The sequence below is a fragment of the Eptatretus burgeri genome, chromosome 6 (genome assembly GCF_056783735.1).
Source record: "Eptatretus burgeri isolate ZD-2024b chromosome 6, Ebu_testis_v1, whole genome shotgun sequence".
NCBI lineage: Eukaryota > Metazoa > Chordata > Myxini > Myxiniformes > Myxinidae > Eptatretus > Eptatretus burgeri.
The window spans coordinates 23145132-23159918 of record NC_140966.1 but is presented as its reverse complement, the minus strand read 5'-3'; the positions used below and the strand labels follow the sequence as shown (position 1 = coordinate 23159918).

At 45.6% G+C, this 14787-nt stretch overlaps 1 protein-coding gene across 19 annotated transcripts in view; it reads left to right on the top strand.

Annotated features, from left to right (window-relative positions):
- The window catches only part of AGBL3 (AGBL carboxypeptidase 3), a 117269-nt gene that overhangs the window by 53793 nt on the left and 48689 nt on the right, over positions 1 to 14787 (top strand). For 18 of the 19 annotated variants that reach the window (XR_015059003.1, XR_015059004.1, XR_015059002.1 and 15 more), the window contains 4 exons: positions 728 to 835; positions 989 to 1139; positions 12727 to 13509; positions 14561 to 14720. Coding sequence is in view for 13 of the 19 variants with exons in the window: in XM_085884295.1 (XP_085740421.1) it covers positions 728 to 835; positions 989 to 1139; positions 12727 to 13509; positions 14561 to 14720 (1202 nt within the window). In the remaining 6 variants the exon portion in view is untranslated. The remainder of the gene's footprint in view (positions 1 to 727; positions 836 to 988; positions 1140 to 12726; positions 13510 to 14560; positions 14721 to 14787) is intronic. The other variant, XM_085884287.1, reaches the window with a different exon arrangement.

Here is a 14787-nt window from a genome sequence, read left to right as displayed (position 1 = left end):
GTCGGGATAGTAGACAGATTTAAAATGCAACTGTATAGGTAATGAGAAGCAATGGGGTTGTAGGTATACAGGAACATTGGCAGAAATGGAAAGTAAACTGGAATATAACTGGGTGATCTGTGGTCATTGAGTAGGTGTGTTGAAGCATTAACATGTTGTTTGTATTAGTACATCCCTCGTATAACTGCCACCACCCCCCCCCCCTTTTCCAAAGAAAAAAATCCCCATATGTTGTGATGTCCTATCTGTGATGTAGATCTTTGTTCTTGCCCTTCCTGCTGTTCACATTCCCCTTCCCATTGAGTTGGTGTCGGGTTGAATTGGGTTTGTGGGTTCGGTAGGATTATTGGTTGTGGAGAACTGAAGGTAAATGTTTGTGCATTTTTGATTTGGGTTTGGGGGTGTAGATGTGGCACAGGCATGATGGGTCAATTGACCTCGAGTTGAATATATCATTAAGCTGCTGTTCATTTAAAAAATATATACAATATGATTGTATTAAAGTATCTATAAGTAGATGTAAACATAAGTATGTGATTTCCAATTGTAAAAAATAAAAATAAGAGAAGAGTATAAATGAAGTCGGTGTTTGGTTTTTCATGACATCTTTGCCCTTAAGACAGAATATGTTGGTGTCCACAGAAGACAGGTACTACTGTACTGTACTTGAGTATTTTCTGGTTTGTATAAAGTTATGGATTTTTCAGATTGCTGTGTTATATTGCAGAGTGGAGCCCTCCACAACCTGAGCCGCTGTACGTGAATACTAAAAAAGAGGCAACTCCTCAATGTTTGGGGGAACAAGGTGGCACTGTGGTGTATCAAGCTGATCAAAGTAATGCTTTTTTTTTTTTTTGTATTACCATATTGCAGTTTTGGTTTCCTAAGTAAAACTTATCTGTGTTAATTGCATTTTCATGTTATGATTCTTCAACACTGAGTGCGAATGAATGTCTCCAACACCTCTTGTTTCCATTCATACTTGTAGCATCAAAGGAGTCGTACTTCAAAGGCTTGCGCATTGGCTGCAGCAAGGGCTCACTATGCCAAGTTGCGGTAGAACTGCATGGAGATGATGATGAGACGTTGCTCTTCGAAGCACGTTTTGAAAGTGGGAACCTCGAGAAGGCAGTGAAAGTGTAAGCAGGAAGCCCCCCCCCTCCTTCCCCTCCCAAAAAGTTGTGACGATGAAGTGGGAGAAAGGAAGGGGTTGGTGGAGGGAAGAGGTTGAGGAAATGTTGGGAGGTGGTGAAGGAGGTGAAGCATCTCTAATTCATGCGAGTGCATACTTGTACTTGAGACTCGTACTGGGATCAGTCTTTATTTTGTTGGATTTGGACTTGGCATTGTCACAAAATGGAAGGTTATTTGATCGCTTTATGTCCAACAAACAGTCAGGTGTAATTCAAACTTAAATTTATTGAAAAAAAAAACTAAAGTGATACTCAAACATGCTGACATGGTACTGCACAAAGCAAAGCAAATGTTGACTGGCTTCTTTTCTCAACTCTTAACTCTCTCTCCCCTATCTCACTCTGCTTTTCCACTTATACACTTAGTTCACGAACATTCCCGAAAGCCTCTCCCTCTAGAAACTACTCCTACATATGAGATTGTTCCATATCTAGATGGTTCCAGAAAAAGTTTTTTTCTCCATTTCCACAAAGCTCCATATCCACAAAATATGGTTCCATATTTCAGAAGCAGCCAGAAATTCCAGAAACACTTGATCTTCCACAAACTGTAAACTCTAACCTAACATCAACATGTCACTCTTTTTAGGTCATCTCTTCGAGCATGACCTAATAATATTGGTGTTGAGAGGAGAGGTGACGATCCGTCCGTCTGTCCGTCCACAATGAAGTTGAAGCGGGAGATCTGGTCATTAGTGATCCTGATAGAGGTCGATGAGACGTACACGATGGTATGACTTTCAAGGTCACCGAAGGTCAAGGTCACGAGGCTTTTGAAGTTGCAAAAATGACGATTTTCAAATTCTATCTCCTCCGCCATTTCTCAAGCGATCTTGAATTTGATTCTGGCATATGAATCTATGGGACAATATCAAAATTTTGATCGGGCCGGATTTTCGATATTCGCTTTCGTTTTCGTGTCACGTGACTTCAAAGTTGGCAAAAAATGCGAAAATGACGATTTTCATGCGAAAATGACGATTTTCAAAATCTATCTCCTCCTACATTTCTCAAGCGATCTTGAATTTGATTGTGGCATATGAATCTATGGGACAATGTCTAAATTTGGTCGGGCCGGATTTTCGATATTTGCTTTCGTTTTTGTGTCACGTGACTTCAAAGTTGGCAAAAAATGCGAAAATGACGATTTCAAAATCTATCTCCTCCTACATTTCTCAAGCGATCTTGAATTTGTGGCATATAAATCTATGGGACAATATCTAAATTTTTTCGTGCCGGATTTTCGATATTCGCTTTCGTTTTCGCGTCACGTGACTTCAAATTTTGCAAAAACTGCCCTACCTTCAGGAGGCTATATATTTTCTCGCAGAGATGACCGTCACTCCCGCACGGGGGCAATTTTTACTCTAGAATTTACAAGACAGAGCATGTAACAATGCAGTATTGAGTCCCACTGATGTACAGTATTATTATCTGAACAAATGCAGACTCACTCACTCACTCACTCACTGACACAGAATGGGTATGGCTCAGTAAAATAAATAGATAATCCCTGAGGACAGTGGTTCTGAATTTGTTTTTGTCTTGATTTAAAATTCAGATTCAATTTTTTTTTTTTAAGCTTTTTTTCTTAAAAAAAACATAAATAATCAAGTGCTTTATTTTCGATGCATAATTTATAATGCTGTTTTATTGCTGCACAAAGTATCATGTGTATCATGTTATTTGCTTTAAATGCCTTTGTATGACAGATTGCAGTCGATGGTATCCAATTTCAAAATAATGCACCCCTCAAGGTATAAAATTCAGTTTAATGTGCATTTTATATCTAATCAAATGTTAGATGTAAAATGTTATGGTTAAATTAGACAACTTAAGTGAAACATGCCAAAGGCTGGTCGGGCACAATAATCAAGCTCGTAGGCCTTGCAGAATTTCCTCAATCCACAGCCAATATGGATAAACACACTCAGGAATAGGAACTAATAACTTTGCCTTAAGTCAGTGGTGTCGATTGGCTGTCCCCGTGCCACTGCCATGTTCGTGCGGGGAAAGACACGTGACCAACCAACAGCAACAATGCACACACATTTTTATAAAGTGTGGACTACTTAGAATATTTGATCATCTATAAAGTATTGTTACGGTTGTGGAAATTCGCATTACACCATAAAGGGCCCTCAGGTGAGATATCTTCATAGGTACATGTGTAGTTAGCCCAAACCCGTTGTATACAGAGAATTTATGTGATTCATCCGGGCTGCGACGCTTTGAGTTCGCCATTTTTTCTTTCTCTATTGTTATTTTCGACCATTAAGCCGCCAACAACGCAAACAGCCACTTCCCTTACCTTCACAACTCCATCCCGCAAACACCGCTTCAGCGCCATTCCCAAACGGCACCATAACCATCAAACCACCACCGAAAACCCTCCACCACCTTCGCCTCTCTCCTTCACAACCAACAACCGCACCACCTGTGAACACTGAACGTCGGGCTGTCTCGGGCCCGTTCGGCGATTGGTGCCAAACGCACCGAGCCGCGAGCGCGAATGGCGGCCTTTCCGAGGGGAAATTCTGATCAGAAACACTTCACGCCCACTTCTCCTCCGTCCAATTGGCGAGCGCGGGGCGGCTTGGCCCCGCCTCCAAGCGTGTGTATGTGAAGTCCGTATATGCAAATTTTAGGATCAGGAGAGGTTCACGCCCATTTTTGCCCGACCAATGGCTGACCGGGGGGCCCTGCCTCCAATCGCGTTCTGATCCTAAAATTTGCATATTGGCTGCTCCTGCTGCCTATAAAAAGGCGAGCGCAAGGCGAATGCGAAAGAGTTGGGTTTTGGAGTTGCTTCGAGAGTGTCGTCGAGAGGTTGCTCTTGGGGGACAAGGAGCGTTGCGTTGGCGGAGTGGAGTCGAGTGCGCGCGGTGGAACTGCAAGCAAGGGAGCTTGGGTCCGAGGCAGGAAGGACTGCGGTCGGCAACGAGGTTGCGGTGTGGGGGATCGCTCGTCTCGTCGCGGGTCCCAAGCCAGCCAGCCACTCCCCTCCCCCAGGGCATCAACAATTCCCCCTTTCCCCCGCGCTGAGATAGTGCAAAAAGGGGGCCCCGTTCCCACCCCACCCCAAATGTGGTGCCAACGAAACCCGCCAAGGGGCACGGAGTCGGGGCACAGCGGCGCGGCCACATTTGCGGCTTGCCCGCCAACGCGTTACAAGGACGCGGGTAAGACCTCCCCGGTCTCGCGGACCTGGCCGCTCATCCAGGTCACGCGCACATTTTGCCTATGGGCCCGTCTGCCTCCTTGTCTGTGAGGGTGGCTTCTTTCCTTTGCTTTTGTGTCAATGTGTGTTGGCGCCATCTGTGAAGTAAAACTTTATAAGTGTTTCCATGTGTGCGCGTAGTCGGTTTTAGCTCTTGCATTTGCTTTATTTGCATTTTGATTCTGTATGGCTGTATATACGTGCTTTCCGTGTGACGGGAAATAAAATGCTTGCTTGTTGAACTGTGCCCGTTTCGCTTTGTCTTTTCTCTATTGACCCTCCATCTTGCTTCACGTAAGGGGTTCGTAGTGGGTGCAACATCCCGGTAATTAATCTGAACCGTCCAGGTCGACGATAACACCGCTCGGTTATCCCGATAGTACAGAACGGGCCGCCCAAGCGGCTCGTGTCCGGAGTCGACCTGCGGCGAGGTACGATCGCCCGGTTTACCATCCACGTGGGTACTTAGGTAGGTCGAGTTTGGCGAACAACCCTATCCTACGTGGGTGGCCGATTGGCACGATTGTGGTGAGGTCGAAAGGCCCACCCGTGACTAGCTCCTGGCGTTGGTCCGAGAGGGTCACGACAGAATTGTCCGTCCGGTGGGCGACGTGCCGCGATTCGAGTTACGCGGCCGTTCGCACGCCGGCGGGCGCGAATTCGCAACAGTATGTACAGTACCATTGAAAAATTATGTCGAACACACACAATTAGTGTCTTTTCTCGGGACAACCATTAATGGAAGAAAGATGTAGGGATGGTTTTACATTATCATGACATACTTTTTGGAGTAACATCCCGATATCCTTTTGCATTAAAAAAAAAACGTTTTTACTACTTGAATATTAGATGACAATACTTTGTCTAGAATTCCTACCTCTCATAATAAGAGGAAGTGTTGATTCAAGATCTCACGTCCAAATTTAGCAAAATAGAGACAGGTCTCGAGTCTTAAGTCCCACTTTCTTGCTTATTGCTTGTGTTACACAAAATGAGAAGCAAGTAAACTATTGTTGTGGGAATGACTTATAGGGGGTAACTCTGCATAGTATAGCAGTAGCTATTTTCAATATTGCATGTTTTAGGGTAAGTGTGAGGTAATTTAATTGTGATGTAGATATGTGTCATTATATATGTAGAAAGCTGCTGTCTTCCCTTTCCGAATGTGTGTATGTCTAAAACTGCCATCCTTTGACACCGTGCTAATGTTCTCACTTTAGTAATCTGTCTTAAATGTTCTGATAGGCTGTTCTGAAAGCCTCTGATAGGCTGTCAGGCACACGTTTGGCTGGGGAACTTGACCTTGACCCTCAAAATCATATATAATATATATATATATATATATATATGTATATATTACACACACACGCACACGCGCACACGCACACGCACACACACACACCCGGACCCTGACATTCGCGGTTTTTGCATCGATTTTTTTTTTTCACGAACCGTGAGCATAACATATTTCCAAAACATATCTTCCATTAGCCACACACAAAGCTGCTGAATGTACATACAGTACAATACTGTACATAGGCAAAAAGCATGTCTTCCACGAGCCCTAAACATGACCTCTTTCCTCAACGTGTATTGTAGCTTTGCGGGATAAACATAGTTTTGTGGGATGTCTCACCATGTGCACTTTAAATATACTGTACCATATATACTGTATTGTAGCTTTTCAGCATAAACATAGTTTCACAGGATCTCTCACCAGTGTAATAGGTCATTCCTTGCGACGCCATCCCCATGAGTTACAGAATGAAAACATTAACAGCATTTATTGATGTATACAGTAATTACCAGGTCGCCACATACAGACATTACATAATGGAAACATTCAGTACATCTTGGTGTAAATCACCATCTTGCTACAAACAGCACCATCTGAGCTGTTACATTTTAAAAGGTCAGGTCAGGTATGGGAGCATGTGCCAGAACAGCGCGTCGCTGCGTTCACTTTCCGCCGGTACTCCAGGGGCCTCCGTCTGGCCATCCCCCAGGCAGATGCCAAGCCCATCCCCATCTCCTTGAGATGATGGTCAACCTGCTGCAACCACGAGGCACGTGGTCGGCCCACTGGCCTCCTCCACTCATGAGACTCTCTCGCTGAGAGAATCTGGTGAGCAGGATCAGCGTCAGGAAAATGAGCCACATGTCCATACAGCCGCAACTGACGCTCACGGACTATGCAGGTAACAAATCTCATCCGATTCTCTCTCAGCAACCGCTCGTTGGACACAAAATCCGACCAGCGATAGCCAAGGATTCTCCGAAGAGACCTGGTACCAAAGGAATTAAGTCTCCGTCTCAGATCCTTGGTCAGAGTCCAAGTCTCGCATCCATAGAGCAAGACTGGAAGTACCAAGGACCTGAAGACTCGGACTTTTGCCCTCCCGCACAGGTACCGGCAGCGCCACACCCCATGATCCAGTGAATCCATGACTCCCCAGGCCCGACCCAGACGTCTATTGACCTCTGACTCGCAGCCAGCAGAGACATGAATATCACTGCCAAGGTAAGTGAATCTCTCCACGACCTCAACATCCTCACCACAAACAGACACAGACAGGACAGCAGCATCCAAGATGTCACCGAAAGCCTGGATCTTAGTTTTGACCCAAGAAACCCGCAATCCCAGCGGCTCAGACTCCTCATTCAGCACCTCGAGGGCCCCCAAAAGGATGTCTAATGTCTCCGCAAAGATGACTGCATCATCTGCAAAATCAAGGTCCGAGATCTTGACATTCCCAAACGATGCACCGCAACTTGATCTCTCTGACATCCTCCCTAAAATCCAGTCCATACAAGTGCTGAAAAGTGTGGGGGCCAGTACACATCACTGACGAACTCCAGTAACAACTGGAAATAAGTCAGAGATGGTACCACCACACTTCACAGCACTCTCAGTACCAGAGTAGAGTTCAGACATCAGATCGATCAGTTTTGGTGGCACCCCACGAAGACCAAGAATCCTCCAGAGGACATCCCGATTCACTGAATCGAACGCTTTACAGAGATCAACATAGGCTGCAAGCAGCCCTTGCCGAAACTCTCGTCTGCGTTCGGTGAGGACACGAAGGGCAAGGATATGGTCAATCGTTGACCTCTTTGGTGTAAAGCCTGACTGCTCTGGACGCTGGTGCTCAAGCAGATGGTGGTGAACCCTATCAAGAATTATCCGAGCAAAGACCTTGCCCGTCACTGAGAGCATCAGTTGGGATGATGCCTGTGTTCCAGGCAGAGCACAAAACTGCATGCAACGACACGAGTGCAGCATTTCCACCAGCCTTGAGAAGTTCGGCATGGATGCCACAGATCCCTGGAGCTTTGCCCCGTTTCAACTGTTTCACCGCAGCCCGTGTTTCCACAAGCGAAGGTGGACCACAGTTGATTCGAGGGTCAGCAACAGGGATTGTAACACTCTTGACGTCCAACTCAACAGCTGGGGGATCAGCCTGGTACAACCGCTCAAAGTAACCGGCCCAGCGGGCCTTCACTTCAGACTCCTCTGTCAAGAGCCTACCACTCTCTGCTCGAACTGCAGTGCTCCGAGGGATGGGCTTGGATGAACGTAATGCGCGAATTCCCCTGTAAGCAGGACGAGAATCATCTGTCCACAGGTGATGCTCTACCCCCTCACAGATTCCTCGCATATAGGCCTCCTTGTCCAACCTCAGTGCACGTACAGTTTTACGCCTCAGCTCCCTGAACAGCTCAGCTCTGCCATTCAGCCTGGCCCTGCGACTCTGGTCAATGGTATCCAGTGTCCCTTGAGAGACAAAATTCTTCTTTGCCCTGCGGTGAGCTCCAAGACATCCACCGGCAACATCAAGGACGGTGGTCTTGAAGGCACTCCACAACTCTTCAGGACCCCCCAAAGCACCCAGACCCCCCAAGTGTCCACTCAGCCTGTTTGCAAACTCCTCAGCTACTCTCTCATCCCTGAGCTTGCCAACATCCAGCCTAGGCTGGGATGGTACCATTCTCCAGGATTTAAGGTGCAGCTTTAGAGTTGCTACAACAAGCCTGTGGTCGGTATTGAGGAATTGAGCACTCCGGGAGACCCTGCAATTCTGGATCATCCTCCAACGACCGTCAATGAGGACATGGTCAATCTCCTTTGCCACACCGCCAGTGTTGGAATACCAAGTCCAGCGATGAGCTTGTGGGCGCTGAAACCATGAACCAGCCACCCTAAGTCCATGACTTCTTGCAAAGTCAAGGAACTTAGTGCTATTCTGGTTCATAGTTCCTGACCCATGGGGACCAACACACACCTCATAACCATCCCTATCAGTTCCAGTCGATGCATTGAAATCCCCCAAGACTGGAAGTGTATCTCATCTGGGGCACTGATCAACCACAGACTCGAGTGTGGCGTAGAATGCATCCTTCACGGTGAGATCACTCGCCTCAGTCGGAGCATAAACAGAGACCAGGGAAATGACACCAAAGGAGTGACGAATCCTTAATCTCATAATACGCTCGTTGACCGGTGTTACCTCAATTATCATTGGGGTCAGCTTATTGGACACAGCTACAGCAACTCCTTGGGTATGGTAACCATCAGAGCGACCAGACCAATAGTAGGTGTAACCACCCACCATTATCTCGCCGCAATCCGGTCTCCGAACCTCAGAGAGAGCTGCAATCCCGATGTCCAAACACTTGAGCTCAGATGATAACAGAGACAGGTGATCATCCTCTCTTAGGGATAGGACATTCCAGGCACCCACCCGAAGGGACCGCCTCAGGTTAACCCAAGGAGACCGCCGTCTAGTGGACGACACCTCAGCACCACTCCGACACACTCTCCCGCAATCTGACCCAGGGATGTTACCCCGTGGTTTCCCTCCTATCATCAAAGATTGGGGGTCCCGAAGGCTTTGCCCCAATCCCGTCATCCAGTGAGCTGCCCTGCGAAGGGAAGCTGCACAGGAGGTACTCCCACGGAGTGGGTTTTCAGATTTTTTTTGCGTTTTTGCGTTTTACGGAATGAAGGGTTTTACGTTGGCCGGAGTGCAAATCCTGCCACCAACTGTGGTGTACTGAATAGAAGATGCTTAGCAGGCAGACACGAGCGGGGGAACACTCGAGCCGGGCTGTGTTGCACAAGCGCGAGCGCGGGCGTACTTTGCCCGCAGCTCTCCTTTATTGCGTATTCAGCACACTCACGAGCCGGGCGACTCCAGCATTACTACAACGCCTCAGGCGGCGCGCACACCTTATATCCCTTGCAGACCCGATGACCACGCCGACCCCTCCTCCCATCATCATGCCCCGCCCTGCATGCCCGCAGGCTACACCACACCAACCTCCTAATAAGAAGTAACCCAACTGCAGGAGGACGTCCGCAGACACAGTTGGGCACTAGGTATGGATGGCCGTTGGCTCACAAGGAGCTCCTCCGCCCTTTGACAGGTTTTGTTTTTAATCCTGCTGGGTGTCCATATCTAAACACCCTCCTCACCAGAAAACCTGGTTGGGGAGACGGTTTAGTCGCCGACAACCCGACCATGGAACAGGTTAGCACAGGTTTACATGCTACCTGTAGCAGGTCACAGATCGAACCTGACCTGACAGAACATTTTAAAAGCACTCAGCATAATATACCTGTAGATAGGAAAGACGTCATCTCCTGTGAGTTAAAGAATGGAAATATTCAGCATATCCATTAGCAGCTATCTACATACTGACCAATTACACAATGGCATCGCTCACCACATCTATTATCAGCTGCCGAATACAGCATCACCCATAAAAATCCCCCACGAACAATGTACAGACTACTCACAGCATCCTGGATCGCCATCATTCTTGTCCTGTTGCTCTGACCTGTGCATTGCCTCTCGATCTGTTCATTCTTCAAAAATGGCTCCCAAGGATCGAGGATAACACTCTGAAGGGTATGCCTCCAAGAAGCGGACAATTGATATGGGAGAAGGCGAAGCTCCTGCACAACCATCTCTCTGGTGCTGGTGGTGCAAGCACGAGCGCCGTGGGTACAAGCGACACCTCCAGCCCGTTTACAGTAAGCTGGTGGTGGTTCCACTGCTTCAAGGCGCAATATAATTTACGCAGCGTCAAGCTTGTAGGGGAGCGTGCCTCCATGGACCATGATGCGGCCAAGGTATTCCCTGCAGAACTCGTGAGCCTAGTCGAGGAGAAAGTGTACATGGCAGAGCAGGTCTTAAATGCTGATTGGACCGGCTTCTTTTGGAAACAGATGCCAACCAGAACGTTCATCTCACAGCGCGAGAGCAAAGCAGCCGGCTTCAAGGCCGCAAACGACCGGGTATCCCTTCTCTTCTGCGCAAATGCTGAAGGGGACTTCATAGTAAAGCCCATGATACTCTGCCATTCCCTGAACCCACGTGTACTGAAGAACAAAAGCAAGCAGGTGCTGCCCTGTATTGGAGGGCGAACAGGAAGGCATGGTTGACGTCTTAACTTTTTATGGGCTGGTTCCATAACTGTTTTGTTCCTCAGGTCGAGAGGTACCTGGCAGGAAAGAACCTTTCGCTCAAGGTACTCCTGCTGCTCGATAACTCTCCTGGACACCCCACAGAGCTGAATGGCGCTCACCCGAATGTTTAGGTCATGTTCCTGCCGCGGAACACCACCTCCCTCATCCAGCTGCTCGACCAGGGGTTAATATTAACTTTCAAGACTTATTTTCATGTGGCCACCTCATCTTCATCATCATCTTCATCATTTTGCAAAGTTACGTGTGATGTGTTTGTTAAAAAAATTGAAATGTTGTTGTTTTTTATTCATTTCGTGGTTTGGTACGGTATGGTTAAGAGACTTTAAAATGCATATTTCAATAAATTGCAAACAGTACCTAGTGTTGTCGCTTTTTGAAATTTATTTGTAAGCATCTTTAATGAAACTAATCATGCATTCATGCTCAAAAACATTTTAAACTTTAAAAACTTTCCCCTTTGAACCAGGAACCACCACAAACAGATAACATTACCCCCCTTGGCCCCATTGTACAAATTCCCTGACACTGGTGGTGTTGCCACTTGCAGCCTTTCTCATGTACCAGGAACCGCCACAAACCGATAACGTTATCCCCCTTGTCTCCATTGTAACAATGTCAAAACGCTCGCAGATTTTATCCTGACATTTGCGGATTTCACCCCAACATTCATGGATTTTTCATGGGTCAGGAAATCCCTGCAACCTATCCCCATATTTCCCATTGAAACCATGCCCCCACATTCGTGGTTTCAACATTCATGGGATTTTCCCAGAACGTATCCCCCGCGAATGTCAGGGTCCTGGTGTATATCGAGATCAGACTGCATTAGTATTACTGTAGTGTGTACCAGGAGGCAAGTGCCACATCAACTATTTCTGCATGTATCCTGACCTACAGGGAATGCCTGCCACACATTTACCTATCTGTGGTACACAAAACAGTTATGGTAGCAGCCAGGAACAATTTAAATTTTAAAAGGATGTGCTGGTGAAACAGTTGCATAGGCTCTGCCTATTAGGCATGAGCTTAGCAGAGCTACAGCCCCCAACATCTCCATAGGATTGCACTGCAGATTAAAAAAAACAAAAGGCCATCTTGCACAGTGCAGATGGGCTAATAAGGCCTATTTCTCCCCACTGTGACTTTGTCCTTTGACATTTTGACCCAATTATGAATTAATCTCCATATTCTCATAAAAAGGGTTTGTTGAAGGTGATGACAAAGGCTCAAATGGTTTAAAAAAAAAAAAGGTTCTGGCCTACACACACACACACACACACACACACACACACACACACACACACACACACACACACACACACACACACACACACACACACACACACACACACACACACACACACACCTGCACGGCAGACAGGCTAATAATGCATTATGGTAATAACTTGATTACTCTTCATGTATTTTGTAATTAAACTATCCATAATGAATGTATAACTAATATGTCTGGGAATAATTATTTTTCAAAGGAACCCTCCCAACACAGTATTAATGGTGAGAGGCAATTATTTTCTAAAAAACAAAACAAATTGAGATGGGGTAAGATAATGGAGGAAAGGGAACAATAGAGAATTTTAGAAGACGGTGGGCAGAAGAGAAAGGTAATTGAGGATATAAAGGAGTGAGGGAAGAGGGGGGGGGGTGGGTAGGATGCATGAGGGAGGTTATGGATGGGTAGTGGAAATACAAAAATGTTTTGCAATTTTTCTTCATAAGATTTATCCTTGACTCATGATACCAACTAAGCAAGCTTATTTTGTATTGATTGTGAATCCTCACCATATAATGTGTGCCACCAGGGGTCCATACAACTACGAATTGAGCCTACGTCCTGACCTTTACACCAAAAAGCACACCCAATGGTTCTACTTCCGTGTAAACAACACTCAAGCTGGAGCCAAATATCGTTTCACCATTACCAACATGGCCAAAGATCGAAGCTTGTATAACCAGGGACTTCTCCCCCTGTTCTATTCAGAAGAAGATGCACGGCAAAGCTGTATCGGCTGGCGACGTTTAGGCGATGAGGTGTGCTACTTCCGGAATGGAGAACAGGATTGCATGGATCGCCCGTTGCATTCTCTCACATGGACATTATGCTTTCCCCATTCGCACGACACCTGCTATTTTTCTTACTGTTACCCTTACACGTACACCGATTTGCAGGCCTACCTTAGCCGCCTGGTGTCCGACCCAGCTCGCTCAAGGTTCTGCCGCCTGCGTTCATTGTGTAACACACTATGTGGGAATTCTGTTCCACTCCTGACAATTACAGCTCCAACCAAGCATGATGGGTCCCATGAAAAGATGGCCATTGTGGTAACGGCTCGTGTTCATCCTGGTGAAACAACTGGGTCATGGCTCATGAAAGGCCTGATGGATTTCCTACTTGGTGATTCACATGAGGCTTACATCCTGCGGGAGGGTTTCCTATTCAAGATTGTGCCCATGTTGAACCCTGATGGTGTCATTGTGGGCAATTACCGCTGCTCACTCACAGGCTGTGACCTTAACCGCAAATACCGTTCAGAGTTAAAAGATGCATACCCAGGCATCTGGCACACTCGTAACATGATCCAAAGGTATGTTCTCCATTCGCTTATTTTCAGAAAATTTAAGTTGTACTAAAATCTAAATCAACATTTGAGTAACATTGATCAATAGTAATCCAGAATCGGGTATGGTGGGTTTATTTGTGTATCTACTCTACTCAATGATAAATTTGTGTATCTACTCAATGATAAAACACATGCTACTCACAATTGCAGAGAAATGCAAAACGATTGATATTGAGCTGAAATTGGCACTTGAGTTATTCAAATTGTCTTGTAACCCAAATCTACTCAATGATAAAACACATGCTACTCACAATTGCAGAGAAATGCAAAACGATTGATATTGAGCTGAAATTGGCACTTGAGTTATTCAAATTGTCTTGTAACCCAAATGTGATCTGTAGAATTGTCTATGAGAGAAAAATATGATGGAAAATGTTGAAATGTGATGGAAAACTGATGAAACTACAACTCGCCAGAGACCAGCATCTGTGCTATTACTTTTACAATCAACCAAAGAGAAATTGTGGCAGCTGTAAATTAAAATGCAGTAATTGTTTTAGCGCTGAGTGGAACACATTTTCTCCTTTGCAATTCGTCTTTTTGTTGCTGTTTTGTCTTTCATGCTTCATGTTGATAATTTCATTATTTTCAGGTTAGGGTTTAAGATAGTTCTAAAGACATGGATTGTGTTCCTTTTTTTATTTCCTAGAATAAAAGGTCCACATCAACCTTTAACTCTCGTTTTTTGCTCTGCCTTGCCCTGTGTTTTTTAAAAAGGCTTCGTTAAGTTAAATATGTGCTAACTCAAACGATTCGAAATGAATCTGTGCTGTATTCTTAATTATTTTTATTCCACTTGAAGTCTCTAAAGACCTAATGTAAGACAAGGCAAGTGTTCATTACTTCACTGTATTGCACAAAAGGATGTGGTTTTTCTCAGTGGGACTAATGTGATTTAAAGCTCTGAAAAGAACCACACAATTGTAAAAAAAAAAAACAAAAAAAAAAAAACCAGAAAAGATTATGTGGAGCAACTTCTCCAGCTATAATGATATAAATTCTTCATTCAATACAGCCTTTGCAAGTCTCGTGGGGTGGCGATGTACTTCGATTTGCATGGGCATAGCAGAAAGAACAACGTGTTTTTATATGGATGCAGTACTGGGAAAAATGTGGGGAGTTGTTTGAAAACCCGAGTTTTTCCCATGATGCTCAGCAAAAAAGTGCCAGACCAGGTAAGGAATGCAAAGACAAATAATTTAATGGAAGAAAGTTACCTGGAATTGGTCACAAATGATGAAC